General features: G+C 42.8%; 1 protein-coding gene across 2 annotated transcripts; it reads right to left on the reverse strand.

Moving 5' to 3' along the window:
• Nucleotides 1-394: 394 nt before the first annotated feature.
• Nucleotides 395-23,815, reverse strand: HAL (histidine ammonia-lyase). Of its 2 annotated transcripts, XM_054028419.1 has the most exons (20): nucleotides 23,519-23,815; nucleotides 22,653-22,713; nucleotides 22,452-22,479; nucleotides 21,832-21,906; nucleotides 21,659-21,731; nucleotides 21,498-21,564; nucleotides 21,265-21,302; nucleotides 21,054-21,179; nucleotides 15,276-15,415; nucleotides 13,544-13,591; nucleotides 11,164-11,311; nucleotides 10,982-11,077; nucleotides 10,808-10,866; nucleotides 10,049-10,129; nucleotides 9,127-9,192; nucleotides 8,876-9,041; nucleotides 4,397-4,531; nucleotides 3,174-3,282; nucleotides 3,002-3,071; nucleotides 395-1,678 (listed from the first exon to the last, which is right to left on the reverse strand). In XM_054028419.1, the coding sequence occupies exons 1-20, from the start codon at nucleotides 23,763-23,765 to the stop codon at nucleotides 1,535-1,537; spliced, it is 1,977 nt and encodes a 658-aa protein (XP_053884394.1). In that variant the 5' UTR covers nucleotides 23,766-23,815; the 3' UTR covers nucleotides 395-1,534. The 2 variants fall into 2 exon arrangements, with proteins under 2 accessions (XP_053884394.1, XP_053884402.1); XM_054028427.1 differs by lacking the exons at nucleotides 395-1,678; nucleotides 3,002-3,071 and having other exon boundaries at nucleotides 3,196-3,282; nucleotides 4,397-4,476.
• Nucleotides 23,816-25,104: the final 1,289 nt, after the last annotated feature.

Below are 25,104 nucleotides of genomic sequence, written 5' to 3' on the forward strand. Positions count from 1 at the left end.
CATGCAGATGTCTGATGAACCATAGAATTTCAGATCATGGCCTTCTAAATCCATTGATGGCCCAAGTCCCTTACCCACGCCACTTCCCGTTGCGATGGGCAATTTGCGACGTTTCTTGGCCCTTAGCATTCTCTCTCTCTCACCCCCTTCCTTCTTCTCCCCCCGAGCTAATCTTTTGCTTCAAATTTTCATTGTAGCATATGAAATAAAACCCCACAGATACAGATGTGCATGGAAGTTGGCTCTGGGCTTGGCTATACTTATTTTAGGTGTGACTCCATATTCTCTGGAAAACTGAGTTAGGTATATTCCATTGGTAACAACACAGCAGGTGTGCTCTGGAGCAACGATCCATGTGCTGTTTTGCAGGGATGTCGGATCAATTTTTATGGGGGGGGGGGGGGTGCTGAAAGCAGAAACCGTGTATGTGGTTGTTGTTACTGCTTCAAACCAGGGGGTGCTACTGCACCCCTAGTTCCAGCACCCCTGGTATATTAGTGTCCATACAGCTTTTCTGATTTGTGAAGAAGCTGCTATAAAATGCTCTCTCATTACACAGGACTGTTTAACTCACACTTGATCTGCACAGTGCTGAGGTGCACGTAAAACGGATAGGGATAAAAGTATCAGACAATTTTGCTCGTGTTGGAATGCAACATGTCAAAAAGGTCTAACTCAAGAGAGACAGGAGCATGAAATCTAGCTTGATGTGCTCCAGTCCTCAGTTATACTAACACTAACAAAGCTAGAGATAAATAAAAAGCCATATCTGTACCCAAAGGATGGCACAACAAAACAATGTTTAAATAGAAACAGAATCAAAAATACAATCCAATTAATAGCTTTAAGTGCCCTCTTTAATTTTCAAAGGGGTGGAATTTAGCAACACAGCCCCCTCCAACTGACATTAATGCAAAATTATCTCACCAGCGGCAGAGTGTGTGGATTACATATTCATAAATAGCCAGGATTATTCACATGAAGAATTTACTTTTTATAGGAATATCATAGTTTGTTTGCTTTTTAAATCAGTAAGGAAAAGGTAACCCCAGTAATATTCTGCCATTGCATTTAGCCAACTCTGTACCATGTAAAATGTCCATTCCACATATTTTTTTGTAAATAAGGATATTAGGCCAAATCAAGCAGTTCTTAGGCTAAACTTCCATTGGCTTCAGTGGAAGTTTTGCCTGATTAAGGACTGTATGATTTGATGCATTTCTAATTAAACTGATTATTTCATGTTTGATCTCATTTGGCCAAATTCAGGGCCAGCATTAGCAGGTGCAAGTCCAGTGAAGTCAATGGAGTTGTACCAATGGTGTATTTAGACCATTGTTTAAATTAGACCATCAGTAAATTCAACCTAATCCACTCTACAATCCGACACCATCTTTTTACAGGTGAGACAACTACCTACACATACTTAATTATATCCCAGGAAGAAACCATGTTGTATCATAATAAAACAATCTCCATCAGAGAAAGCACTGGAAAGGATTTTCTATGTACCAGACTTCATAGCACATTAAAGTTAATCCTGATCACTGTGATCAGTCCCAACACATTTATTCATTCTCAATGAATCCAGAGAAAAGGCTGTGGGTGAAACAGGTCTTGATTCAGGAATATGCTCCCGTCTATATTTTTCAATGTACGGTACAGCTACTTCCCAAACCTACAGGACAGAAAGAGCAATAGCAGAGTCAGACGTGAAGGCTGAAAGATTTTATGTTCAAACTGAGTCACATGTCAATTCCCAAGATCAGAGAACCCTGTGCAGACACAAGCAGGGCATAACTAACTGACGGTAATAGATATACAGAAATAAATTGCATGTGGCAATCTGAAATAGACACAGGGTCAGAGATGGTGGCTGAAGAGCGAGACTGCTACTGAGCGCAGGAATCTGTAGGGACATTACAGTTTTGCTGGGTAAAGGGGGGATCTAAGTGCAGTTGCAAGGGAATGGTATATAGTTACGGTCCTGACTGGTGCAAGGTGAATTTTCTCAGGTGGGAGGAGGCATTGCATCTCCTAGTACCCAGGTGATGTCCTAGGAAGGGATAGGAGCTGGTAGGGATGTGTCCCTGGTGTCTTACAGAAAGCACCTTGTCATGCAGGAGCCAAGGTAGCATGGAATGGAAGACTGGCATGGCCAAGAAAGGTCAGTGATGGGCAGCACTGGCAAGGAATGGCAGATCTGACCAGACTTTGGGGCTCGGATTTACTAAGGAACCTAAAGGTTGGAAAGTTTTCCTTTTTCTCCTTTATCATTCCCCCTAGCAGGGCTGTAAGACAGGTGGGCTATTAGGGTCCATATGGCTGCAAATAGTTTGATAGGTCAGTAGGGACCTCATCTCTCTCTCTCTCGCTCATTTTTCTGTTAGTTATATTTTACAACTTTAAAAAACCAAAGCGGGTTCCGAACCCTCTAGCCGAGCACACAGTAGGGCTGTGTTAATGCACATCCTCATTGCTGTTCTCTCATCCTTGCACTCCTATAGTTTGCCAGGCCCTCTCTTATATCTGGTCTTGAATTGGGTAACAAGCTCTTTGGGAAATGGACTATCCTCCTACTCCCTGGCCCCTGTCCTGCAATAAACCCCCCATGGATAGTACTCAGCAAGTGTCCATAGTCCCACTGACTTTAATGGGGCTCTGTGTGGATGCAGGAGACTGCCTTCATGGGGCTCATTGCAGGACTGGGCGGATATTTGTAAAGACCTGTCAGTTTCCATAACCTATGTCATTTATCCATAACACAACGGAGGGGACTCATTTTAAAATATATTATTTTTAAACTAAAAGCGTCCCTTTAAGAGACTATGACAAACTAAAATCTCCACACATATTCCTTCAGAGATGATGGTAATTAAATCATGCATGTGAGGAAAAGAGCTGTTTTTCCCCTGATGCATCAAAGGCCATTTTAAAAAAAGAACTACAGATCTCTTCGTAAGGAATGAGCTACTGTACAAATGCCAGTATCAACACCTGCCTTCTGCTCCACAAGCAGCCTGTGAGCTGCCTCAATGTCTGGGGCCATGAAGCGATCCTTTAGCCAAGGCCTGAAAGGAGACAAATTGAGAACATTAGCCAAACATTAACCAACACGGTAGTTAGCAGGTCTTCAAAGCTGTAACCTTTGGGAAAACGTTATTTGATTTTACCTTACAACAGAGCGCACAAGGTCATAGACTTTCTCCAATGGGGTGGTTGTTCTCAGGGGGCGTAGGAACTCAATGCCCTGGCAGGCTGCAAGAAGTTCAATGGCCAACACTAGGAAACCAAACAGTGAAAGGCGGGATAGTGGGTTTTAAGATGTACAACTCATTGTACGTTTACATTTGGAGAACCTCTAAAAGGAGTTTGTTACAGTTACTTAGTACCTCACAACTTCAAAGTGCTATGCAAAGTTTAATTGAGGCAGATAAACAGAAGACCCATTTAATAGATGGGGAAACAGATGGCGGTTCCGGCCGATACTTAAAAACAGTCTCTGATTTTGGATGTCCAAACGTGCTGAGCCTGACTTTTCAAGGTTCTAAGTGCTCAGAGCGCCCGTTGTCTTCAACTGGCATGCTGGCTGCTCAGCGCTCATGGTGTACTCCAAGGTACACCCCAAAACAGAGACATTCTAAATCAGAGCCTTTCCCCAGAACTAGATGTAGCGATGGGCCTGAGCTGTAGAATTCAGATCCAGTTTTGAAACTCCCAGGTGTGCTGGGGTGTCCAGCGATGGAGTTTGGTTCAGGCCCACTTCTCATTAGTATGAGAACTCTGGTAGAACTAAAAGATCTAGACACATATGTATTGGAAAAGCTTGCACAATATCTCCCTGTCTAGACAGTGGCATTTGTCCCTCACTTACACAATGGCCAAATTCTCCTAAGGAAAATGTTACCTAAGACACATTGTTTTCTCTAGTTACACGTTCACTTTGCTGAATGTACAAAATGATAATCCTTAGTATTTTTAGAGATCTCTACAGCTTCAAAGCACTCCACTGTATAAACCCATGTACGAGCAAATTGTACATATTGGTTTTTGTGGTATGTATTGTTGTGTTCTTCCAGCAACAGCTGAAATTTGTATTTTAAAGAAGTTACAACTTTAATCTTTCAAGACAAAGATGAATGGAAGAATTTTGGCTTAGTGTCTCTTTGATAAGCCGTTTTGTTTCTATGAAACACACTTATTATATTCATCTCAATAATATTTCTGCTAGAAAGAAATTAAAGTAGTAACTTAAGACAATATCTTAAAAGACTTCTTTAAAATGACTGAAGGGTCCATTTTTAAAAAAACACGATGCCATGTAGAAGAAAGGCATTTAGTTTTAACCTAGTTACAATACAGTAGATCTGTCTAAAAATCAGTGTCTTAATTTTACCTTGTTCAACATGTTCAATAACTTTCAATGCTTTTCGTGCAGCCCATCCGCCCATGGACACATGGTCCTCTGTAGCAGCACTGGTTGAGAGAGAATCCACAGAAGAGGGGTGGCACAAGGCTTTATTCTCAGAAACTGCAAAAGTCCAGTGTAAATAAATGGTGTACTGTATGGACAAACAGGAGCTGGAAACAATGGCTGAGTCTAAAACACTGCAATGAAGGATCCAGATCCATCCATGGTAAGTGCATGCCCATGGTATGGCTTGACTGAGCCATCTGCAATATCTAACATTCAAGCCATTTTGCCCCTGAAGACAGTAATATTGTACATTGATCATCCGATGCTGAAATTAACCCAAATATATAAAGGTAAATATTACATCCAGAGAAAATATCTGGTTTAAAATAGACCAAGGGTCAGCTCTTCAGCCCAGCTCTGGTGGTGCACACTAGCTGCAAAACCTCCCCACTATTTCCTCCTCCGCTCTTGGCATCCCCAGTGTAGAACATTCCCAAGAGAAAGAAGATATGGCTGGGTAATTCCAACACCCCTGAAATCCAGAGCTGCTGGAATGGAGTCTTAAAGCAGCTCCCTAGGATGCTTTAACTTATGTCAGACCAGCCCCCAGCTGGTCCACACACACACACACACACACACACACACACACACACACACACACACACACACACACACACACACAAAAACGCGATCGCGATCGGGAACGCTAACGCCGCCGCTTCATTCTTTGGCGGCAATTAGGCAGTAGGTCCTTCCCTCCGACATGGACTGAGGGACCCGCCTCCGAAGAGCCGGACGTGCCGCCCCTTTCCAGGGGCCGCCCCAAGCACTTGCTTGCTGGGCTGGTGCCTGGAGCTGGCCCTAGGTGCTTCTAGCTCTAACAGAGTTTCCAACAGCAATAAAAGCAGAGAAAGAAAAAGGCCCTGAAGAGCCAGAAAGTGAGCTTCATAGTGAAAGTACAAGGCTGGGAAATAGTCTTGCCATTGCTTTATTTTAGGCCTTTGGTACTTTACATCTCAAAAGGATTGGCTTGCCCAATTTTCTTTTAATGATAAATACTGTCCAAAAGGTAGTGTTATGAGGAGAGGCCTAGAGACCACAAACTGATGCAGCAGTCAACATCTGCAGAACTTGCAAAACGCCCCTTGAAAGCAATGGGAGTTTTGCCAGAGTAAGGATTGCAGGAAGTTGTTTGGAAGGCTGTCTGTAAAATGCAGTCTTACTTTAACAGGGAGGTAATGAAGCACTTATTCACAGTATTCTAGCTTCATCTGGACCTAGATCTTTCACTGTAAATCTGACTAAATAAAATTCACTTGTAGCCCCCTTGCCACAGAGAAGCAGCTCCAATATAAAACAACCCAGAATCAGACTGAAAAAGCAGCTGTCTCTCTTGCCTGTGCTTGAGGGATGCACACAGCTCATGGAGAATTGGCCACATACTGATTGGCATGCCTGGGATGGGACACCAATGGCAGACTCCAGAGAGCCTTCACACGGCTGGGGCATGTGAGCTGAGCCGGGAATCAGGATGGAGGACTTGGAAGAGAAGCAGTCTCAGAGTTACTCTGTGCAGTAGAAGGGGCGACAATCATTTTGGCTCTCCCAGTCAGAAGGTCTGGGACCGACCCAGTATCCCTAGCTTCAAATCAGAAAGACTGAGGTCCAAGATGAGACTGCACCAATGAGGACTGAAAGCCAGCTGAGTCCGTTAAGGCCTCTTCTCCCGCACTATTAGGCATTCTAGAGTCTCACCAGAAACAGAGCTGGAATCAGCAGACTCTCGTCTGATACAGGCCTCCAGTTGTAACACTGGATACTCATTTTACTTTCTCATGTCTGGTCGAGAAGTTTGCCTGCCTGCGGATCTTTGTTTCAGCATTTCTGCAGAAAGAATCCTACCTGAAACATACCTTCAATCTACTACCCATCTGAGAAAACAATTCTAAACTGCCCAGCACCAGCCCACTACTGCTACACAGAACAATCAGAGTAACAAAGCATGCTATGACCAAATGGTCAGAGACCAGGAATTGTACATAGAAGTCAGAATTCTTATCAGGACCCTGGGCATTCTTGGGACACACAATATTGAAGATGAGTGGAAGGCTGAGCCCTACACAGAGTGCCAGGCCTGACAGTCTATTGACTCAAGCTAGTGAAAGGAGTGGGTCCCTCCACGGCCTTGCAGGGGAATCACATCCTTCCAACAGGACAAGTGGTGAGGAGGCCTGTCAGAACCACCTCACCATCAGCATACACTATTTGACAGACAAGCGGTCAGCAATGGCCTCATCGTATCACTCCTTTACAAGCCTTCAGATACTCCTGAGAGGTCAGAAGACCACAATTACTTTACACGGTAGCTCTTTCTGATGTCAAGGGAGAGGACAACATTGGGTATCAACACCAACAATTTACTTTTCAAGTGCCTGAGCCCAAGCTCTCTCAACAGATTGGTTCACACTGGAGTGCAAACAATCAGGTTAATATCCCAGAACCATGGTATGCTTCACCAGTTCATGATGTCATGTCTTATCTACCCATCAGGTCACCCTACAGTGGAGAAGATAATGTCCAAGCCATTCATGGTCAAGAATAAATCAATGACTCTAGCTTTGAAGGTGGAGAACATGACATGATGGTCACACCCTACCTGAGCCTAGACAGGTTAAGCCCACCATAATGTTATCCTGTGATTCACTGAGAGTCCCTACAGATGTGGTACATAAATGGATAGCACCCCAAGAAGGCTTTGTTGTTATGACCTCTGCGACAGGGCATACGGCGTGTAACATTTGGTATGTCCCAGAAGCACAGTCTCATGTATGCACCTCTGTATGAATCAGGGGTTATGTAGCTCTGAGATTACATAGCCCAGAAGAGTATTTTCTGTATTTTGTATGTTTGAACATGGTTTGTTTTAAACTTGATGAGGCCATCAAAGTGTGTAGACAGGGAAGAGTGTAGCCCTCTTGCTAGACTGGGGACTTCACAGAAACTGCTCCCAGCAGCTCCCACAGACCACAGCACAGACTGGAACTCCAATGGAGACTGCCTGTCCTGGGTGGGAGAAGGAGAGAGACAGCCTGTGGAGGATGAGCCAGAGTCTGACTGACATGCCCGAGATACCAAGAGCAGACCCTGGGAAAGCTTGCACATGGGCTGAGTCATGTGAGCGGAGCTTGGCAGGGACCTGTGACATGGGGGAGAGCTGGCTGCAGGGAGTCAGGCTGGTAGAGAAACAGCCTCAGATTTGCTCTGTGCAGTAAAAGGGGAGACAGGCAGCCATTTTGATTCTCCCCATGAGAAGGACTGAGCCTGCTCGGGAGCCCCCAGCTCCACAACAATGATGAGTCCTGAGATTCTGCTGCACCCTTGAGAAATGAAAGCCAGCTGAGCCCATAGGCCTCCCCTGCACCAGGATCGTTGTTGTGGGATTGGTTGAGTCCTCATTTATTTAACGTCATTGATTCCTTTGCCTGTTCTCTTCCCCTCTTTTAATTTACCCCCATCCCTTCTGTGAATAAAATGGCTGTGTGTTGGGTTTGATTTACTGTACCTGTGAATTATAATAGCCTGGGGCTCATAGGGCTTGTTACTGCTTTATGCACCCAACCACTAGCTGGAGACACCGTGCGCTAAGCACCCAGGACCTATTGCTGTGTCCCTGAGAAGGAAAGATTAAGGGGCTCCACACCACCCTTGGGGATTGGGATGTCCCAGAAGTGGAGGGCTACAGAAAGAAATTATACGTTTTGTGTAGAATCAAAAATAGAATTGTTTGTACATAGATAATTTGCTTTTTAGCTTTGTTTTGCTTTTAGGGCCTGATTTTCAGAGGTGCTGGGTACTTCTAGCTCCTACTGATTTCAAGTGGGACTGTGGCGCTTAACCATTCCGAAACTCAGACTCCAAACCTACAAAGATTTAAGCACTTGAGTAATGCTGCTGTTGCCAACATTGTATTTCAAAAATAAGGGATTGTTTTCTTAGCACCCCCGACTCACCCTACTCCCCAATATTATCATCATCATTATAGTTAATAAATAAATAAAACAAATGAACATTACTCCCTAAATTCACATGGGGCATATCTTGCTGCTTTTTGCAGCACTCAGCAATGCCTGATCTTGTTGTACAGAGCTAAAAAATAAGGGACGTCCCTTATAATAAGGGACTGTTAGCAACCCTAGCTGGACTGCTCACAGGTTTAAAGCTAAACACATACATAAATCTTTGCAGGTTCAGGGCCTCTGAAGGGGAGACAGGGCTGCAAACTATATCAGATAGCTCAGCTGGACATGGGGAGAAAAGAAGAATTTACAGCTGGAGCTGAGAGCTGTTTTTTTCTGGGGTTTCCTTTATCACTACTATCAAACTATCATAGTGCTAACATAGGTTGATCTTTCTAATTTTGTTCTCTTGCCAGTCTTGCTTAGGTCTTTGTGTACTCACCCAGGGCCGCTGCTGTGCAGTGAGCAATCATGAAACCAGAATTCAGACCCCCTTCGGTGACTAGAAATGCAGGCAGCTCACTGAGAGATGGGTTGCATAGTCTTTCAATCCTTCTTTCACTAATTGCAGCAAGTTCATGGACACCAATTGCCAGGTAGTCCAGAGCCTGCAAGAGAAGATCTTGATGGAATCAGTTGATTTTTTTAAAATTTTCAGAAAATAAACTAATATTTCTCCAAATGCTTAATTACCTTCGCAGGGTATTCACCATGAAAATTTCCTCCAGAAATGATCTCTCCCCTTTCAGCAAAAACCATCTTTAAAGACAAGTTAAGGTGTGAACATGAATGAAGAATGGCTGACGTACCACACATCTCTGGATAACCAGAATATCCTATCTGAAAGGAGGAAGAATTGATGTGCAAATGCATATGCATATATAGTGTAGCTCACACTTCTGCATGTTCAGTTGTCAGAAAAATGTAAAACAATGCCCAGTTCTCCCACCATACAGATACAGATGAATAGTGTATTTTATTAAACAGGCTGGATGGTCAGCAGGTGAAGGCTATAAGGAATGCAAAGCCGCACTTGAGCACAGTTTCTAGTGTAATTTTCAATTGCCAGTGGTGCTCTCGCCAATGGAGGTGAAATTTTATATATAGTGAGCAAGATGGGCACTCATCACTACTATTAGCTAACACAAAGGAGCATCTTTTGTACATTCCTTTATTCTTAAAGAGTGGAATTAACCCTTGTTCAGAGCACCAATACAAGGCATATGCACAGAGCTTCCCAAAATGAGCTCACACAGCTCTTAAAAATGGTGCATAGCTCTTGTAGTTACCCTTTGTAGAACTCAAAGTGCATTCTAGAATGCAAGTTTTGCCAGCCTTGAGCCAATCTTGTGTCAACTGACAAGTCATTGTTGACCTTCAAGTCCAATTGGCTGCCAAAGTTCCCAGCTGCCCTTATAACCATGTAGGCCTTGATCCAGAAAAGCACTTAAATGTGTGCTTAACTTTAAGCAAGAGCAGTCCACTGACTAAGCACATATGTAAGTGATTTGATGGATCAGGGCCATAAGTTCTGCTTCATTAGCTAATAATTATTTAGATGGGAAAAAGTAACCAAACAAAATTTTACTGAGAAACTGAATCATCAAAAAGATACAGGATTGTCTGTTGCACTGTTAATTTCAGTCGTGATTATGTCCTTTACAAAAGCTATCGTGTCATTCGCCACACCGTGGACCTAAAAGAAACAATAGCAATTTGTCACAGGTCGTGTCTATTTGTAGTTCAAGACACAGATCCATCCAATTCTACTTTCTGAGAGCACACTTCTGCCTTGACCCCACTCCCAGACTTGGCACTCACACAGGGATACAGACTTTGATTTGATGTGATAACCAGGGAAATTGCTATTGTGGAATGCTCGATATACTGTACTCATTACAGATTTGACTTACTATTATTATGACATTATAATATGATGATGACAACATAAATCTATAATTCTTTGTGTGTTTGGGTTGGCGTCCCCTTGTCCTTCAGCCACAGGTAGAACCTCAATCTGATCAAGAAAGTACTCAAAGCTTAGCTAATTGGTCAATGTATATTAGGTATTATTCAGGAATTATAACTAAACTTAGGAAACCCCAGTTCTTTAGTTTTCACACATGCAAAGCTCCCACCAATTTCAATAGTTTTGTTTGTGTTAATAGGAATTGAGTTCATTGAAAGTTAAAAATCACTCCTGTGTACAAGATCCAGGAATTACTTATGTCTCACTTAAGCCCTATTTTGAGCTGAGTGGGAAATAATGTAATTGCATTATTTTAAAGGAGACAACCAACACTTAACTGACATTACACTGGGATTGGGATTTCACTGCCACTAGCCTATCCCACGAGTGGGAAACTCATTTTACCTGAGGGCAACAGCGCAGCGTATATGCATCCTGAACTCTGTCACAAAATCTGTGACTCTCTGCAAAACAAAATAAAGGTTCTTATAGAAAAGGCCACACATCACTGTTTTAATTCCCTCTCTGTCCTGGAAATCAAATAGGTGACTTGCATGGCAGGAAGCAAAGATGTTTCACCTGCTATTTCTGATGGATGATGGTCAGAGTCTAAAAGTGACCTAAATCGGAATGCCACTTCAATTTGCCCCCGATGGGCACGCACTGCATGAATATCTGTTAAGAAATAAAAGAGCATTACACTTTTGCTTTTCCCTCTACAACAGCTAAGAGAAAGTGAACACAGAAAATTCAATACCAACCAGTGTCAAAGGCTCTAGTTGTACCCTTCAGGACTTCAAGTGTTAGTGCAGCAACTATGTCCGCTTGCCTAGCAATAGCGCTGGCTCGTTCCACTGCTTCACATCCCAGAGAGGAGATCATTTGGGTTCCATTGATAAGGGCCAGACCCTTCGGAGAGATAGCAGGTGTTTATTTTAAGTGAATCTGTTGCAGCCTTACACATGCCACAGCCATTGTAATTTTCATAATTACACGTGTCAGTTAAAGAAAGGCTTTTCTAAGATTCCTGGATCGTCATTAAACAAATCATAAAAAGGGCTAGAGAGGCTATGGTCTCAGCTATTTGGTTATTTTTTGATACAGACAAGCCACCAGTTACTTTGAAGCTGTTACATCCCCATGTCTCCTAACTGGGAGTTGTTTTCCAATAGTTAGTTTCACTAGCAAGCCAGTTATAGCCATCTGGCCACGATTGCTGATCAGCTCAGGGGGTTCCTGGTATAGGTTTGGTGAAACCTAGCAAGCCAGATATACAGCTAAGGCCCTAAAGATGCTTCCTGTCATTCCAACATGCAGATGATTGTCAATGGGAGTAGTGTGTGTACTAGGACTACAGGAGAAATCACTGGCAACAATCCACTTCAAGATCTCAAAGGGCACGGCAAACACTTCCATTTGTCCCCTCTATGGATCCTAGGACAACTATATTATGCAGTGGCGAATACTAAACATTTACATTACTGCAGTAAAAGTGGAGGTACTTTTCCTACAATAAAATAGTATTGGTGATGTGACATCATTGCTCTAAAGCAAACATTTACTTTTAACTGTTAGTGTCTATATGTTCCTTAGAAATTCTGCCATGTTACATGAGGTTTATTTCATGTTACTTCAAACTTTATTTAAGGGCACAGGACAGCTTTCTTTTTCTTTTTCTTTGTAAGAGTAACCCTTCTACTGATTTTTCACAAAATTATTAAATTCAGTTCTAGACATGAAGAAGATGAGGTATGAAAACCCCCACACCAAAGCAAGGAAACTTAGGGCAGATTTATACTACCACTTAAGCTCATCTAACGTATGTTGCTCAGAAGTGTGAAAAAGACCCATCAACCCCCTCCCCCTCTGCCCCACCGCCCAATCAGCACAAGTTTCCCACTGTCCACACCGGTGCTATGTCCATGGGAGACTTGCTGTTAGACTTAAGGTGGAGATTCTGTTTTAACTCACCTTGGGCCCGTTCTAAAGCTCACTGAAGCCAGGGAAGTCTTCCCAATGGCTTCAGTAGGCTTTGGATCAGGTATCTTGCCGCATGTACTCTAGTTATGACAATTACTATGGTCCACCATCAAGAGCACTGGAATATCTTACATACTAAGAACCTACATGTCAGTTTATGTGGGTAAGATTTCATCAGCCTGGGTTTTTGTTTAATAAATAGATGAATATACTTACATAAATAAACATTTATACCACGCTAATGCTAGTTACTGCTTATTAAATATCACAAAATGTGTTTAAGTTATAAAATTTATTTCTTTCTCTAAACTACCAACACAAAAGCCTTCTGGTCCCCACAATGCAGGATAAAAGCCATTTGAATTACTAAAGGTTTTACAAAACCCATCTCATAAAATAAGGGCTTGTCTGAACACAATACTCCTGGTGACAGCCAGCTGAGATGAGCCCCAAGCGCTGAAATGTAGAAGAGAGAGCAGATAGGTCAGTTCTGCAGTAATTAGTGCAGCGTGCAACAGCAGGAAGAAGATTATTTGCGCTGGTTTAGTTGCCATGGAAGTGGGATGCATCTACACTGGCACTACACCAATTTAATTTCCACTGATGCAGACTTAGATAGTATCAGAGGGGTAGCTGTGTTAGTCTGAATCTGTAAAAAGCAACAGAGGGTCCCATTCTTCAGATGCAAGTGAAGAAGTGAGGTTCTTACCCACGAAAGCTTATGCTCCCAATACTTCTGTTAGTCTCAAAGGTGCCACAGGACCCTCTGTTGCTTTTTACTTTAGATAGGAATTGGGGTAATTTCCATTGATGGATGTCCAGGAAATCACTGATGGTAAAAAGTGTGTGTGTGTGGATGAATGGCAGTTCCCAGTGGAACTTTTATAGACAGGACCTAAGTTTTACCCTGGACTGAAGCTTTGTACACACAGCTGAGCTTCTATAAATGATTGCGGTTGAACTAAATCACATGTAAATGGGAGGTTAAATGGAAACGCTGGCATACCCTTTACTGTAGAGTCTCTAATGGGTTCCCTGTAACAGATGTCTAATAACCTTCTGGAACTGGATTTAAAATAATAATTAATTCATCTCACTTTTAAAATATGGGTAACATATGCATAAAGCAACTACCAATTGCCTAGGCTTGGTTTTCATTACCTCCTTTGGTTTCAAGGTTATCGGTTTCAGGCCATGGGCTTGCAGCACCTGTAAAGCAGTTTATTGAACAGGGCGTTAGTGAAAAATGCCATTCTATACATTGATTGGACGACTGCTGATTGCATACAATCCTCTTTTTTATCTTATGCTAATGAACATTTTGGAATATTCCACAGTAAAGGGAGGGGGGAAAAGCTTTTTATGCACTAACATTTAGAACCCTGTTTTGACCTGGCTGCCTGAACTAATGCATGCTCTGTCCTGTCACATGACACACCCGGGCTTCAAGTCCAATGCTGTCATTCCCCAGGGCCAGCACAGTCTGGGACTAGGAGTGCTTGAGAAGTGGTGCAGTCGCAGCTCATTAAGGAGTGGTGGCATTATTCCACACCATGAAGCAAAGACTCTTATGGCAAATGAAGGAGAAGTATTGCTTTGATTCTGACTAAAATCCTACCCACTCCTCCTCAGCTGGACAGATGGTAAATCGAAAAGAGAGACCTGCTGATGACGGGGAGAAGCAGGAAGAACAATGGCAGGCAAGAGATGCTCGAGCCCCCAGAGGAGCTGCAGAAGACTTTTCCACCAACAGCAAATGCAGTTAGTGAATGGAGGAAGGATGGCTTTTGGTTAGGGCAAGTAACTGGGAATCAGTAGGGTGGGTTCAATTTCCAACTCCTCTACAGACTGCTCAACTTAAATGAGTGTATCATTAAATGAGATTAAAATCCTTAATCTCTTTGTGACTCGGTACCTTTCTGTAAAATGGAGATAATTGCACTTCCCTATCTCACAGGGATGCTGAGAGGCTACATATTGGGGAGGTGCTCAGATACTATGTTGACGGGAGCCATGTCAGTACCTAGGCAGATGAAGAATGGAATAAGCTACCCAGGGTGTTATGGAATCTCCATTATTCGAGAGATCCATGGCTGGATCAAACACTGAACTATTAGGGATGGAATAAATTTAAAAAAATAAATCAATTCTGCCATGGTGTAACTGGGTAGACTAAATGATGCCACAAAGATCCCTTTTAACCCAAATTAATCTATTGAAAATGTTATATGTTTAAGTCATGTGATTTTAGCTTTACTGAAGTTTATACATCTGCTTCTTGCCATTATAATACGTAACAGAAATCTTAGTAACTCCTCTCTTCTCAGGAGAGAAAATACCCTAAAAGTCTCCATTTACTTTTAGCATTTGAAACCACATCATTAATCCTCAGTTTTGTGGGATCATCTCAGGTTTGGTGGGCCAGTTCTGATGTTTGCAGGACAGAAGGTGCACTAACAAATCTTTGGAGCTGGTACAACATGACATCTTGTCCATCCATCCAGATTCGGGCACTCATCAGTGTTGGATCTTGCATCATGTTGCTTGTCTGCAAGGTGACCATGTCTGTCTAGGCATTATTGATATGCCAGACATGGTGGAATCTAAACCCCAATATCATGACGCCTGGTGTTTGCTTGTTTTGTTCTATTCTTATGCCTCATTTTTCACCATGGTACCTGTCCTACAGGACAAAGTGTTGAAGTAGTGCAAAAACAAATACTTCAATCACAAGAAAGTGACACACAAAATCCAAAGGATATAAAATGTTATGAATCCATCGCATAGTTCTGATGAAAAAAATTCCCTTTGTTCTCATAATACACATAGTCTACTCAGAGCCAATTGAAGGAGACAGACAAAGAAGTCTAGTAGTCAGACACATTGATCTTACATATTTAGCATCAGCCCAGCCACTCTTTGGGGACCACATCTTTCCTTCTCCTATGAACCCCAAAGCAAGATGAGAAAGGGGGGCTAAGTCTCCACTGGCTCCAACTGTCCCTTTCTCGGGGATATAGGGCAGGCAGGATGCTAGGAAGAAAGCAGAAATCAGACTTTGGTTAGAGCCTCCATCCATTCTCTCCTTGAAACAGAGACACAGGCACATGAATCTGCCCTGGTTGTCTTGAAGTGACATACTGGAATAGCAACCAGTGAAGTGGAGAAGCATCACCGCCTTGCAAACTGACATTTGTTAATTTTTCCTAAATTTGCTCCTGTCGTTTAAAAATAAACCAATTGTTTTTGGCTGACAAATCAAAACAAAACAAACCTGACATGGGATTACATTTTTAGTGTGGCTTAGTCCCACAAAGGCCAAGAAACTCAAAGTTAAGGTTGAAATTCCAGCTCCAGTATAGGAATGGGAGAACCTCAGCTGTGTCACTACATCTGACAACCACTGGTGGGGTCACAAGAAAGGCTCCCACTCAGCTCATCATAGCATAGAATAGAATCATAAAAATATAGGGCTGGAAGGGACCTCGAGAAGTCACCAAGTCCTGCACTGAGGCAAGACCAAGAAAATCTAAAGGGCTCAGTCCTAAGAGGACCCTTTAAAAGTAAGGTAGCCACTGAACTGTTGGCTGCCTTTGAGCAGCTGACTGGAAATCTAGGTCCAACTGCAGGTCATCACTTTGGCATCATACATTTGCAGAAAATGCAGTGCCTCAGCAAAACTGGGCTGTGTTTCAGCCTGTGAGGGACACCAAGCTTATGGAAGAGGATGCAGCAGACAGCATCTTTGCTCATCCCCAAGTAGAGTAAGATTTAGCCTTAGGGGTGGGTGACGTGGCTGTCGACCCAGGGCGTCGTAGTCAGGGGGACGCTGTGGTGAAGAGGCAGGGAGCTCAGGTTCCCCCTCAGTGCCTGCAAGATGCAGCCTGGTGCGGCAGGAGCACCTGCCTGACTGCTCCTGAGCGAAGGAGCCCTGCTCACCACCCCACCTGGTTTCCCAGCCCAGCTCCTAATCCTGCCTCCATACTCAGGAGCAGGCTCCTCCCGCCCTCCTCCCCCGCACCCTCTGGGACTGTCCCAGCCCAGGCATTACTCCTTCCATGGGCAGCCTGAATGAGAATGATGCTGCCCAATGGAAATGGGAGCTGGAAGATGCCAGCCTCTTCAGGGTTGGGAGGGGAAGGGAGCTGAAACTGTAGAGAAAGAGACAAGTAAGTCTGGGGGGTCCTGACCCCATGTCCCAGCTCCCAGGGGGCCCCTCCTGTGCCCCCATTTTCCAACACCCCCCCAGCTCCCCAGGGGTCCCTCACTGTGCCTCCATGTCCCAGCCTCCCAGCTCTCAGGGGCTCCCCCTTTTTCTAGCTCATCCCAAAGGGAGGTGTCAGTGCAGGGCATTTGGGATATTTCAGGAGTGAACTTTCCACCATCACCATCAACCCTAGCTACCCCCAGTGCGCTGGAGCATTTGCATTTTAACCTCCCCCACCCATAACCCACCTTCCCAAGGGACCTTCCCTTGAATATTGGAGATGCTCAGTAGTGGAGTGTGGGGAGAGATCTGCCCTTCTGAAGCCCCCATGTCACTGTCCCCCTGCAGCCCCACACAAATGAGACTCTGTACTACTCTGGTTCTCTCCCCCCATTCTGGGTCTCTCAGGTCACCATGCTCCCCTTTGGTGCCCTCCTGTCACTGCTCTTCCCCTTGGGCTGCTGACCCGTTGTGGGGAACCCAGAGAGGCAGCAGGGGCAAGGGCAATGAGGGGGTGGATGGGGAGCCTGGGGAGGCAACGAGCCAGAGATGCCAAAATACAAGTTCAGCCAGGGAGCTATTTTCCCTAAGGCCAGCCCTGGATTTAGCTCCTAAGCTACTGCAGTTGTTGATGTTACTGACTATTTAGAGACTCAGATTTCTCAGATCAAATTAAAGCACCATTTCCCAGATCTTTGAACACTGAACCCCATTCAGGAAAATGAAAGCAATCACCCCCCCGCCACTGTCAACACTTCCACATTTTGTAAAAAGTCCTACCCATAGTCATGTATAGATCATCTGTGCCCTCCATCTCCCCACTAGTCCTGGAGGGTGCACCTCACACTTCAGGAAATGCTTATTTAGTGGCTACTTATGCACCAAGGCTGAAATGTTGGCTCCTTCAGCCCATATATACATATATGCTAGGAATGATTGGGCATTTTCATTTAAAAAAAGAAAATCAATGGCACTGTGTGTTCTAGAAACTACAGTAGAACCTCAGAGTTACAAACACCTTGGGAATGGAGGTTGTTCGTAACTCTGAAATGTTCATAATGGAACAAAACATTATGGGTGTTCTTTCCAAAGTTTACAACTGAACATTGACTTAATACAGTTTTGAAACTTTACTATGCAGAAGAAAAATGCTGCTTTCCCCTGCCTTTTTTTTTTTAGTAGTTTACATTTAACACTGGAATAGGTTACTTAGGGAGGTGGTGGAATCTCCATCCTTAGAGGTTTTTAAGGCCCGGCTTGACAAAGCCCTGACTGGGATGATTTAGTTGGGGTTGGTCCTGCTTTGAGCAGGGGGTTGAACTAGATGACCTCCCGAGGTCCCTTCCAACCCTGATATTCTATGATTCCATGAACACAGCACTGTACTATATTTGCTGCTTTTTTTTTTTTCGGTCTCTGCTGCTGCCTGACTGTGGTCTTCCTGTTCCAAATGAGGTGTGTGGTGTTCGTAACTCTGAGGTTCTACTGTACATTTCTCAGTGAAGTCACTTCAGTCTGGGATAGACGTTTCAATTAAAAATCATCCTGAAATCCAACAATTACATTTTTTTAAAATGGCTGATAAAAACTTGACAGAACTTTATATGTCAAATTTTAGCGCTAAGCTGTTGTCTCCAGTAGGGTTTCATAATTCCTCGGCATAGGGGTTTATAATGCAAAGGTACACAGGCCTGTTAATACAACAACAACTGGATCCACAGCCACTATAATTACATTGGCCACAATTTTCAGAAGTGATGTGAATTTCAGTACCTCACTTTTGGGTGTCCAAGACAAATTGAAGAGCTCTGATTTTCACTACACTGTCTGAAAAAAGAAAAAAAAAAAAAAATGGAAAAAAAAACCACCCTCACACCAGGCCTCTTTAAGGAGTCTTAAATTGGGCATGTAAAATCACTGGCCACTAACACTGGAGTATTATATTACCAGTGGTACATGGTTTACACTACACTGGTTCCTTCTCCAATGTTTACAACAGATTTGAACTTTTCAGTCTGAAAAAAGGATTTCACTGACATCAGACCCACTGCTCTAGTGAAAAAAATAGGTGAAAACTAATTTAGAAGAACCACCATTTTGAAGCCATGGATGCCTGGAACTATTCTCCTATTTGGGAGGAAGAGTAACTATTGCAAAGCCTCAGAATCCAACGGGAAGCCAAAGCCACCCTGAAGACCTCACTGGTTTTTCCTGCTTTGCAGGCCCCCTTTTCCATGGCAGCATGGCTCCCTTATGTGAGAAGCTGCCATTGGATGTAGAGTTGGTTGACAATTTTTTTTGGTAAAGAGTAAATTAATCAAAAAATGCATTTTTCAGGGCACCAAAATGATGTGCAAATTCAGGGCAAATTTGACAGTTAATTTCAGCTAAAAAAAACCTGAAAACAAAAATTTTGGAAATGTCAAATCAGTTTATTGAGGAAAAAATTGAAATCAGCCATTTTGAAACTATCAAATCAAAATGACATTTTCAAAATGAAATGTCAAAGCAAAATGAAAAATGTCAAATGTCATTTCAATTCAACATGAGAAATGTTTCATCCCAAGTGATTTTTGGGGAGGGGAGGTTTCATTTTTATGAGACAAAATTAAAAAAAATGTTTGGATTTAAACAAACTATTCCCCTCATCCTCCAATGACAGACTTTTTGGCTTGGCCACCAAAATGAAAAAACAGCTATTTGTTCACCTCTGACTGAATGCCCCATCTCCTCTAAAGTCAAAGCCACCCTGTGACTTTTAGCAGCATTAAATACCTTTAAGAATTTCCTAGCTCCTGGTGCTTCTGGGATCTACCTCAAGCCTGAACATGTGGAAGAGACAAGGAGGAGTCTTTGGGACTGAGGAAAGTAAGTGTGAAAAATTAAGACTGGGGGGGGGGGGCATAGTTGCATATATAAGACAAAGTCTCTAATATCAGGATGGTCCCAATAATATCGGGACGTCTGGTCACCCTATGAGGGCAACAGGCAGTGTAGATTCTCTTCCTTTCCCTCTGTGGACTTAGAAAACTCTGTGACTAAATTCACGTTCCTTTACTTCCCATGTCACATAATGGAAGGCAGCACAGGGTTCACCTTCCTGAGTTTGCCCTGGTGTGTGTAACCATAGCGCCTCTATTAGCTTTATGTCCCCAGAGCAATGCAAAAACCTTACATTCATATAAACAGATTTAAAAAAAAACTAGTGAATCTTGTGCTCAGGAAAGATGATGGATTGAAAAAAAACCATCTAAACTGAAGTTTATTCAAAGAATGGAGTATAATAGCAGACAGACAGTGAGAGGAAGTTTGCAGTGGCTCTCTCATTGGCGGGACCATTTCTAGGAATGAAAGGTAGCTAGTTTCCAAGGCCACCCTGAACTTCCCTGCTGAGCCTGCCAGCAATGATATAAGTGGCATTAACTGTTTCAATGGTTTTGTTAACATGATTAACTGCCTACTAGCAACCAGCCTCAGGCCAGCTACTCAGTTAAGGCCCACTTCTGCAAGTCTTACTCACAGTGAATTATTCCTATGAGCCCTCCTACTGATTTCAATGGAACTATTCACATGAGTAAACATGTCTCAGCGGGCCTAGTCCTGCAAACACCTATGTGATAATTTTTTTCCCAGGGAGTAGTGCCACTGAACTCAAAGACACTCACATGAGTGTTAGCCAGATCAATGAGCAACTGTTGCTGAACTAAACCCCTAATAGAAAGCCTCGCAGTTCGAGAATCAAGCCCTTAGCAGACAGACAGTCACTATGGTGATAGATGAGCTATAAATACCTAGAAAGAGTAATATTTCATGTAGGCCGCTTGTCAAATAACTGATAAAGTCACAGCTTGCACTGACTATTAGCCTTCAGGTTGCTTTTGAACTGGCAACCTAGTGTCTTCTCAGGTAATCAGCCCTGAGCAAACATTCTTAATTCTGCTTTCACTGTGTGTTAAATGCACACAATGGAGTTTGTTTTCATGCCAAAGTGTTACCATAATATAATGACCCAAAAGGACAAAAGTAATACAACTGCAAAAGGTAATCGGAAGTGCTGCCCTTTTCTCCCCTGCCAAACTATACCACTGTTCTTCCACCACAAATTCTGGCTCGAAATTAATAAAACTATGAACACTTAGTAAAAACAAATCAATAAAGAAGGTAGGGGTTGTGGTTACGACACTGGACTGGGATTTGGAAGATCTGGGTTCAATTTCTGGTTCTGTCACAACCTCCCTGGGTAATGTTGGCAAGTCAACTAAACTCTCTGTGCCTCAGTTCCCAATCTTCTGTGTGCTGTATACCTTTGTCCCATCTTGTCTACTTAGACTCCTTGGGACAGGGACTCTATCTACTTGTGCAGTGCCTAGCACAATGGGCCTGTGATCTAGGCTGCGGTCTCTAGGCACCATTGTAATATAAAGGATAAAACAGCTGTATTCATTTCTAAATATCTTTTTTTACCATTAAATGCTTCAATAACTTGCTGGAGAGTTTCCAGTGAAATTCCACTGTATCCTTTTGCTAAAACATTGATCCTGAGAGCTAAAAGCATGCGAGATCTCGCTGGGATCAAAGGCTTCCCGACACCTGCAATGACAACAATCTCAAGGTTACAACCCCCAATTCTAACAGTTGTGGAAGAGAAACAAATTTGAAATCAATTTCCCACTACCTGCGGAATGTGACCGAACTAAATTCACTTGAAGTTCCCTACAAAGAAAGAAAAGTCATTAAAAACCAACTTCCAGTGTTCAAACATAAAAAAAGTTTTTCACAAAACTGAGCAAAAAATATCCCTCTCCTTTTCGGAAGAAAAATGGACTAAAAATGTACACTGTAGAAATAATATGGATCTACTTTCTATATCCATTTTCTAAATTAAAGAAGGAAATAGATACAACATACTTGAGTTTACTAGTTGGAATAACCGTTCGAGCAAACTTCCCAAAGCCAGTGGTGATTCCATAAACAACTGAAAGAAACAGATATTTCAGATAAAGAAGAGAATCTAACTAAAGTCATCTAAAACTGACAACAAAATTAAGTTGTAAAAGAAAAAAAAATACCAGTCTGTTCTTTTACAATTCTTTCAATCACTTCTCTTGATTGTTTGACTTTAGCTTCAGCTTCAGGTGTGAGCTAGAAAAACAATAGCGTCAATATCCATTCCTCTATTACTACTTAAAAAACTAACTAAATAAAAAGTATTTGGAGAGTTAGATTCTTTCAAAATCTTTACCTTGATCTTATAGAGCCCCTTTCCTAAATTGACCAGGTCCTCTGGTGTTAAACTGTTCCCATCTAAATAAATATACTGCGCAAAAGAAGTGCATTTTAGTGAGTGTCATGTATATGTAAGCAATTTCTAAACAATCAAAACTAAATAAATACAGTGAAAGCTTAATAGTGAACTGGGTTACAACAGCGTTCAGCCCCGTTCTCATTCATACAGTAAGACTCTCTCAGAGAAGCATTAGCAAAGAACAGCTTATTTTACGAGAGGTAACAAGTTAAGCAGTCATCATGGATGATCCTGCAAACACTGCAGAACAAAGTGCTTCTGCGGTAGTGTCGGTGAAGTTACCCACAGTAATAGAAAGCTCTACACTTGGTAGTAAATGTTTGCAGGAACTTACTGAGTCCTACTGAAAACAAATAGTATATGTCACAAACAGCAATTCCATTTGAGATGTTCTGTGGGCTCCCGCTCTGTGTCATGGGCAAATAAAGAAAATAGGTTTTCTTTGAATACTGATATTTCCCCCACCGTGATAAGAGGATTTCACCCTACTTCAGCTTCTAACATAAAAAAACTATTGGATTGGGGCACATCTTATTAAGATCATTATTGAGTCATACCTTTTCTGGTTCTTGATATTTGCTATATCTGAAGCCATGTAAAGGAAAATAAAGGACATTCAAAACCCACACAAATAGCTGCTATTTAATTAGAATTTTTGAAGGAAGCCCTTTGAAGGGGGAAAAAGTGCTAAGCATTTTCAACTTTTGCAAATCTAAGAATTGTAAAAATTAACCAAAACAATACTCAATAAAGGATACAAATCAACTCCTTCTAGCTTAGGTGCAATGAAATCCGAAGACATTACATCTCCTTCTATAGCTACAATGAAGAATGGGAAAAACAAACAGAATGAAAACTTATTGCCCATAGTTTGTTGCTACAGAGAATTCTTCATTAGCTGGAAAAAAATCAGTGACAAGAATTCTAATTTGCAGCCAAATGTATTTAAATGTCTTAACAAACATACAGTAAAAATGTAGTGTGAAAGTGAAATGAATTATATTAAAGAAATAGAATGAATTAAAGAATGCTGTATGTACCTTTAAGTAGAAATGAGAAATGCTGCAAGCCAGGGGGCAGGAAAGCAGACATTAACTGCTTAATGAATTGCCCCACTTAAGGGCAATTGGTGAAGCATTAGCCTTAGATCGATAAGAGTTAATAAGGAAGCAGGATATGCATATTGTGCCCCAGGCAAATTTTACAATTTTGCTCTCTCTGCCCCTTTGTTTAGTTCGCACCCTTTTATCTGTATAAATAAGACTGTTTGAATCTTGCATGGGGGCTCACATTATCTGAATGTATTAGCAGAGCGCTGTGCAAATAAAACAGAGTGGTCTAACAAACTATGAGTCCTGAGTCTAACTTTGACAGTAGTTACCACACACACACATCCAAAACCTACAGCCAAACACTTCATATCCCACCCAACTGTATGACACAACAGATGACCTAAAAAGCCTTCTCAAAACTGAGTTTGCAATTTAGTATTTTTTCTTAAATTACTAAAAAATAAATTTAGATTTGCTATATCACAGAAATATAACATTGCAAGATTAACAGAAAATACACACTCCTAAGCAAGTGCAGTCACCATATAATTTGTCATTGCAGGTTTGCTTACCAACTTCAACAAACTCATTGTCCTCTAGTGTGTCCTCCAAAGTATCATCATGATCCAGCAAGCCAAGGCCTTTGCACCTCCGAACACAGAATTTCACTTCTTCCACTGAGGCAAAGCCCCCATTATCAGGCTTGTTTTTCATGTAACGTCTCACAGCTTCCTTCCCCAACCATCTCACTGTGTTAGTGCCAGTTTGGCAAGGCACTGCCAGCCATTCCCCTCGGACATGTACTGTGTACCTTGGCATACTTCTCCTCTGTCTATGGTTGTCCCTCCACTAAAGGTGGCTGTGGTGTGAATCAGCCTTGTGTTTACCACACTATAGCCTAAAGAACAGCACCTGACTGGATTCCAATGTCCCAATCAGGAAAGGGCAAAAATCCTCTCTCCACCCCCAGATCCCCGCCTTCACAAATAAATTAGTGTATTTAACAAACTTTATCTACTAAAAAGCCAACCCTAGCAACAAACCTTTTCCTAGACAGGGGATGTGAAACTGCTGACACAGGAGTTATCTTTTGAGATTGTGCCAAGGATGTAGCACCAGCTCCTTAAAGGTATTTAGGAGCCTCTATACCTTCGAGGGTCTGGACTGTAGAGTCTAAATCTAGACTTAGTTTGTAGAAAAGATGGTTACTCACCTTTGTAACTGTTGTTCTTCAAGATGTGTTGCTCATATCCATTCCAATTAGGTGTGCGCGCGCTGCGTGCACGATCGTTGGAAGATTTTTACCCTAGCAACACTCGGTGGGTCGGCTGAGGCGCCCCCTGGACTGGCACCCATATGGCGCTGGATATATGCCCCTGCCGACCCAGCGCCCCCTCAGTTCCTTCTTGCCGGCTACTCCGACAGTGGGGAAGGAGGGCGGGTTTGGAATGGATATGACCAACACATCTCGAAGAACAACAGTTACAAAGATGAGTAACCGTCTTTTCTTCTTCGAATGCTTGCTCATATCGATTCCAATTAGGTGACTCCCAAGCCTTGCCTAGGCGGTGGGGTCAGAGTGAGATGTCGCGGAGCGAAGGACAGGTGAACCAAATGCAGCATCACCCCTGGACTGCTGCACTATGGCATAGTGGGAAGCGAAGGTATGTACCAATGACCAAGTCGTTGCCCTACAGATCTCCTGTATGGGCACATGAGCCAGAAAGGCGGAGGACGAAGCTTGAGGCCGAGTGGAATGGGCAGTGAGGCGGGTAGTTGGGACACCAGCCAAGTCATAGCACGCACAGATGCCTGATGTAATCCAAGACGAGATTCGCTGTGTGGAGACTGGGAGGCCTTTCATCCGGTCTGTCACCGCTACGAACAGCTGGGGCGTCTTCCTAAAAGGCTTTGTTCGTTCAATGTAAAAGGCGAGAGCCCTACGAATGTCTAGGGAATGTAGCTGTTGCTCCCGTTGCGAAGCGTGCAGCTTCGGAAAGAAGACCAGGAGGAAGATGTCTTGGTTGACATGGAAGGCAGACACCACCTTAGAGAGGAAGGCGGGGTGTGGTCGCAGCTGTACCTTGTCCTTATAGAACACCGTATATGGTGGGTCCAATGTGAGGGCCTGAAGTTCTGAGACTCGTCTCGCCGATGT

Source organism: Malaclemys terrapin, chromosome 1 (assembly GCF_027887155.1).
Source record: "Malaclemys terrapin pileata isolate rMalTer1 chromosome 1, rMalTer1.hap1, whole genome shotgun sequence".
In the NCBI taxonomy this organism is placed as follows: Eukaryota; Metazoa; Chordata; order Testudines; family Emydidae; genus Malaclemys; species Malaclemys terrapin.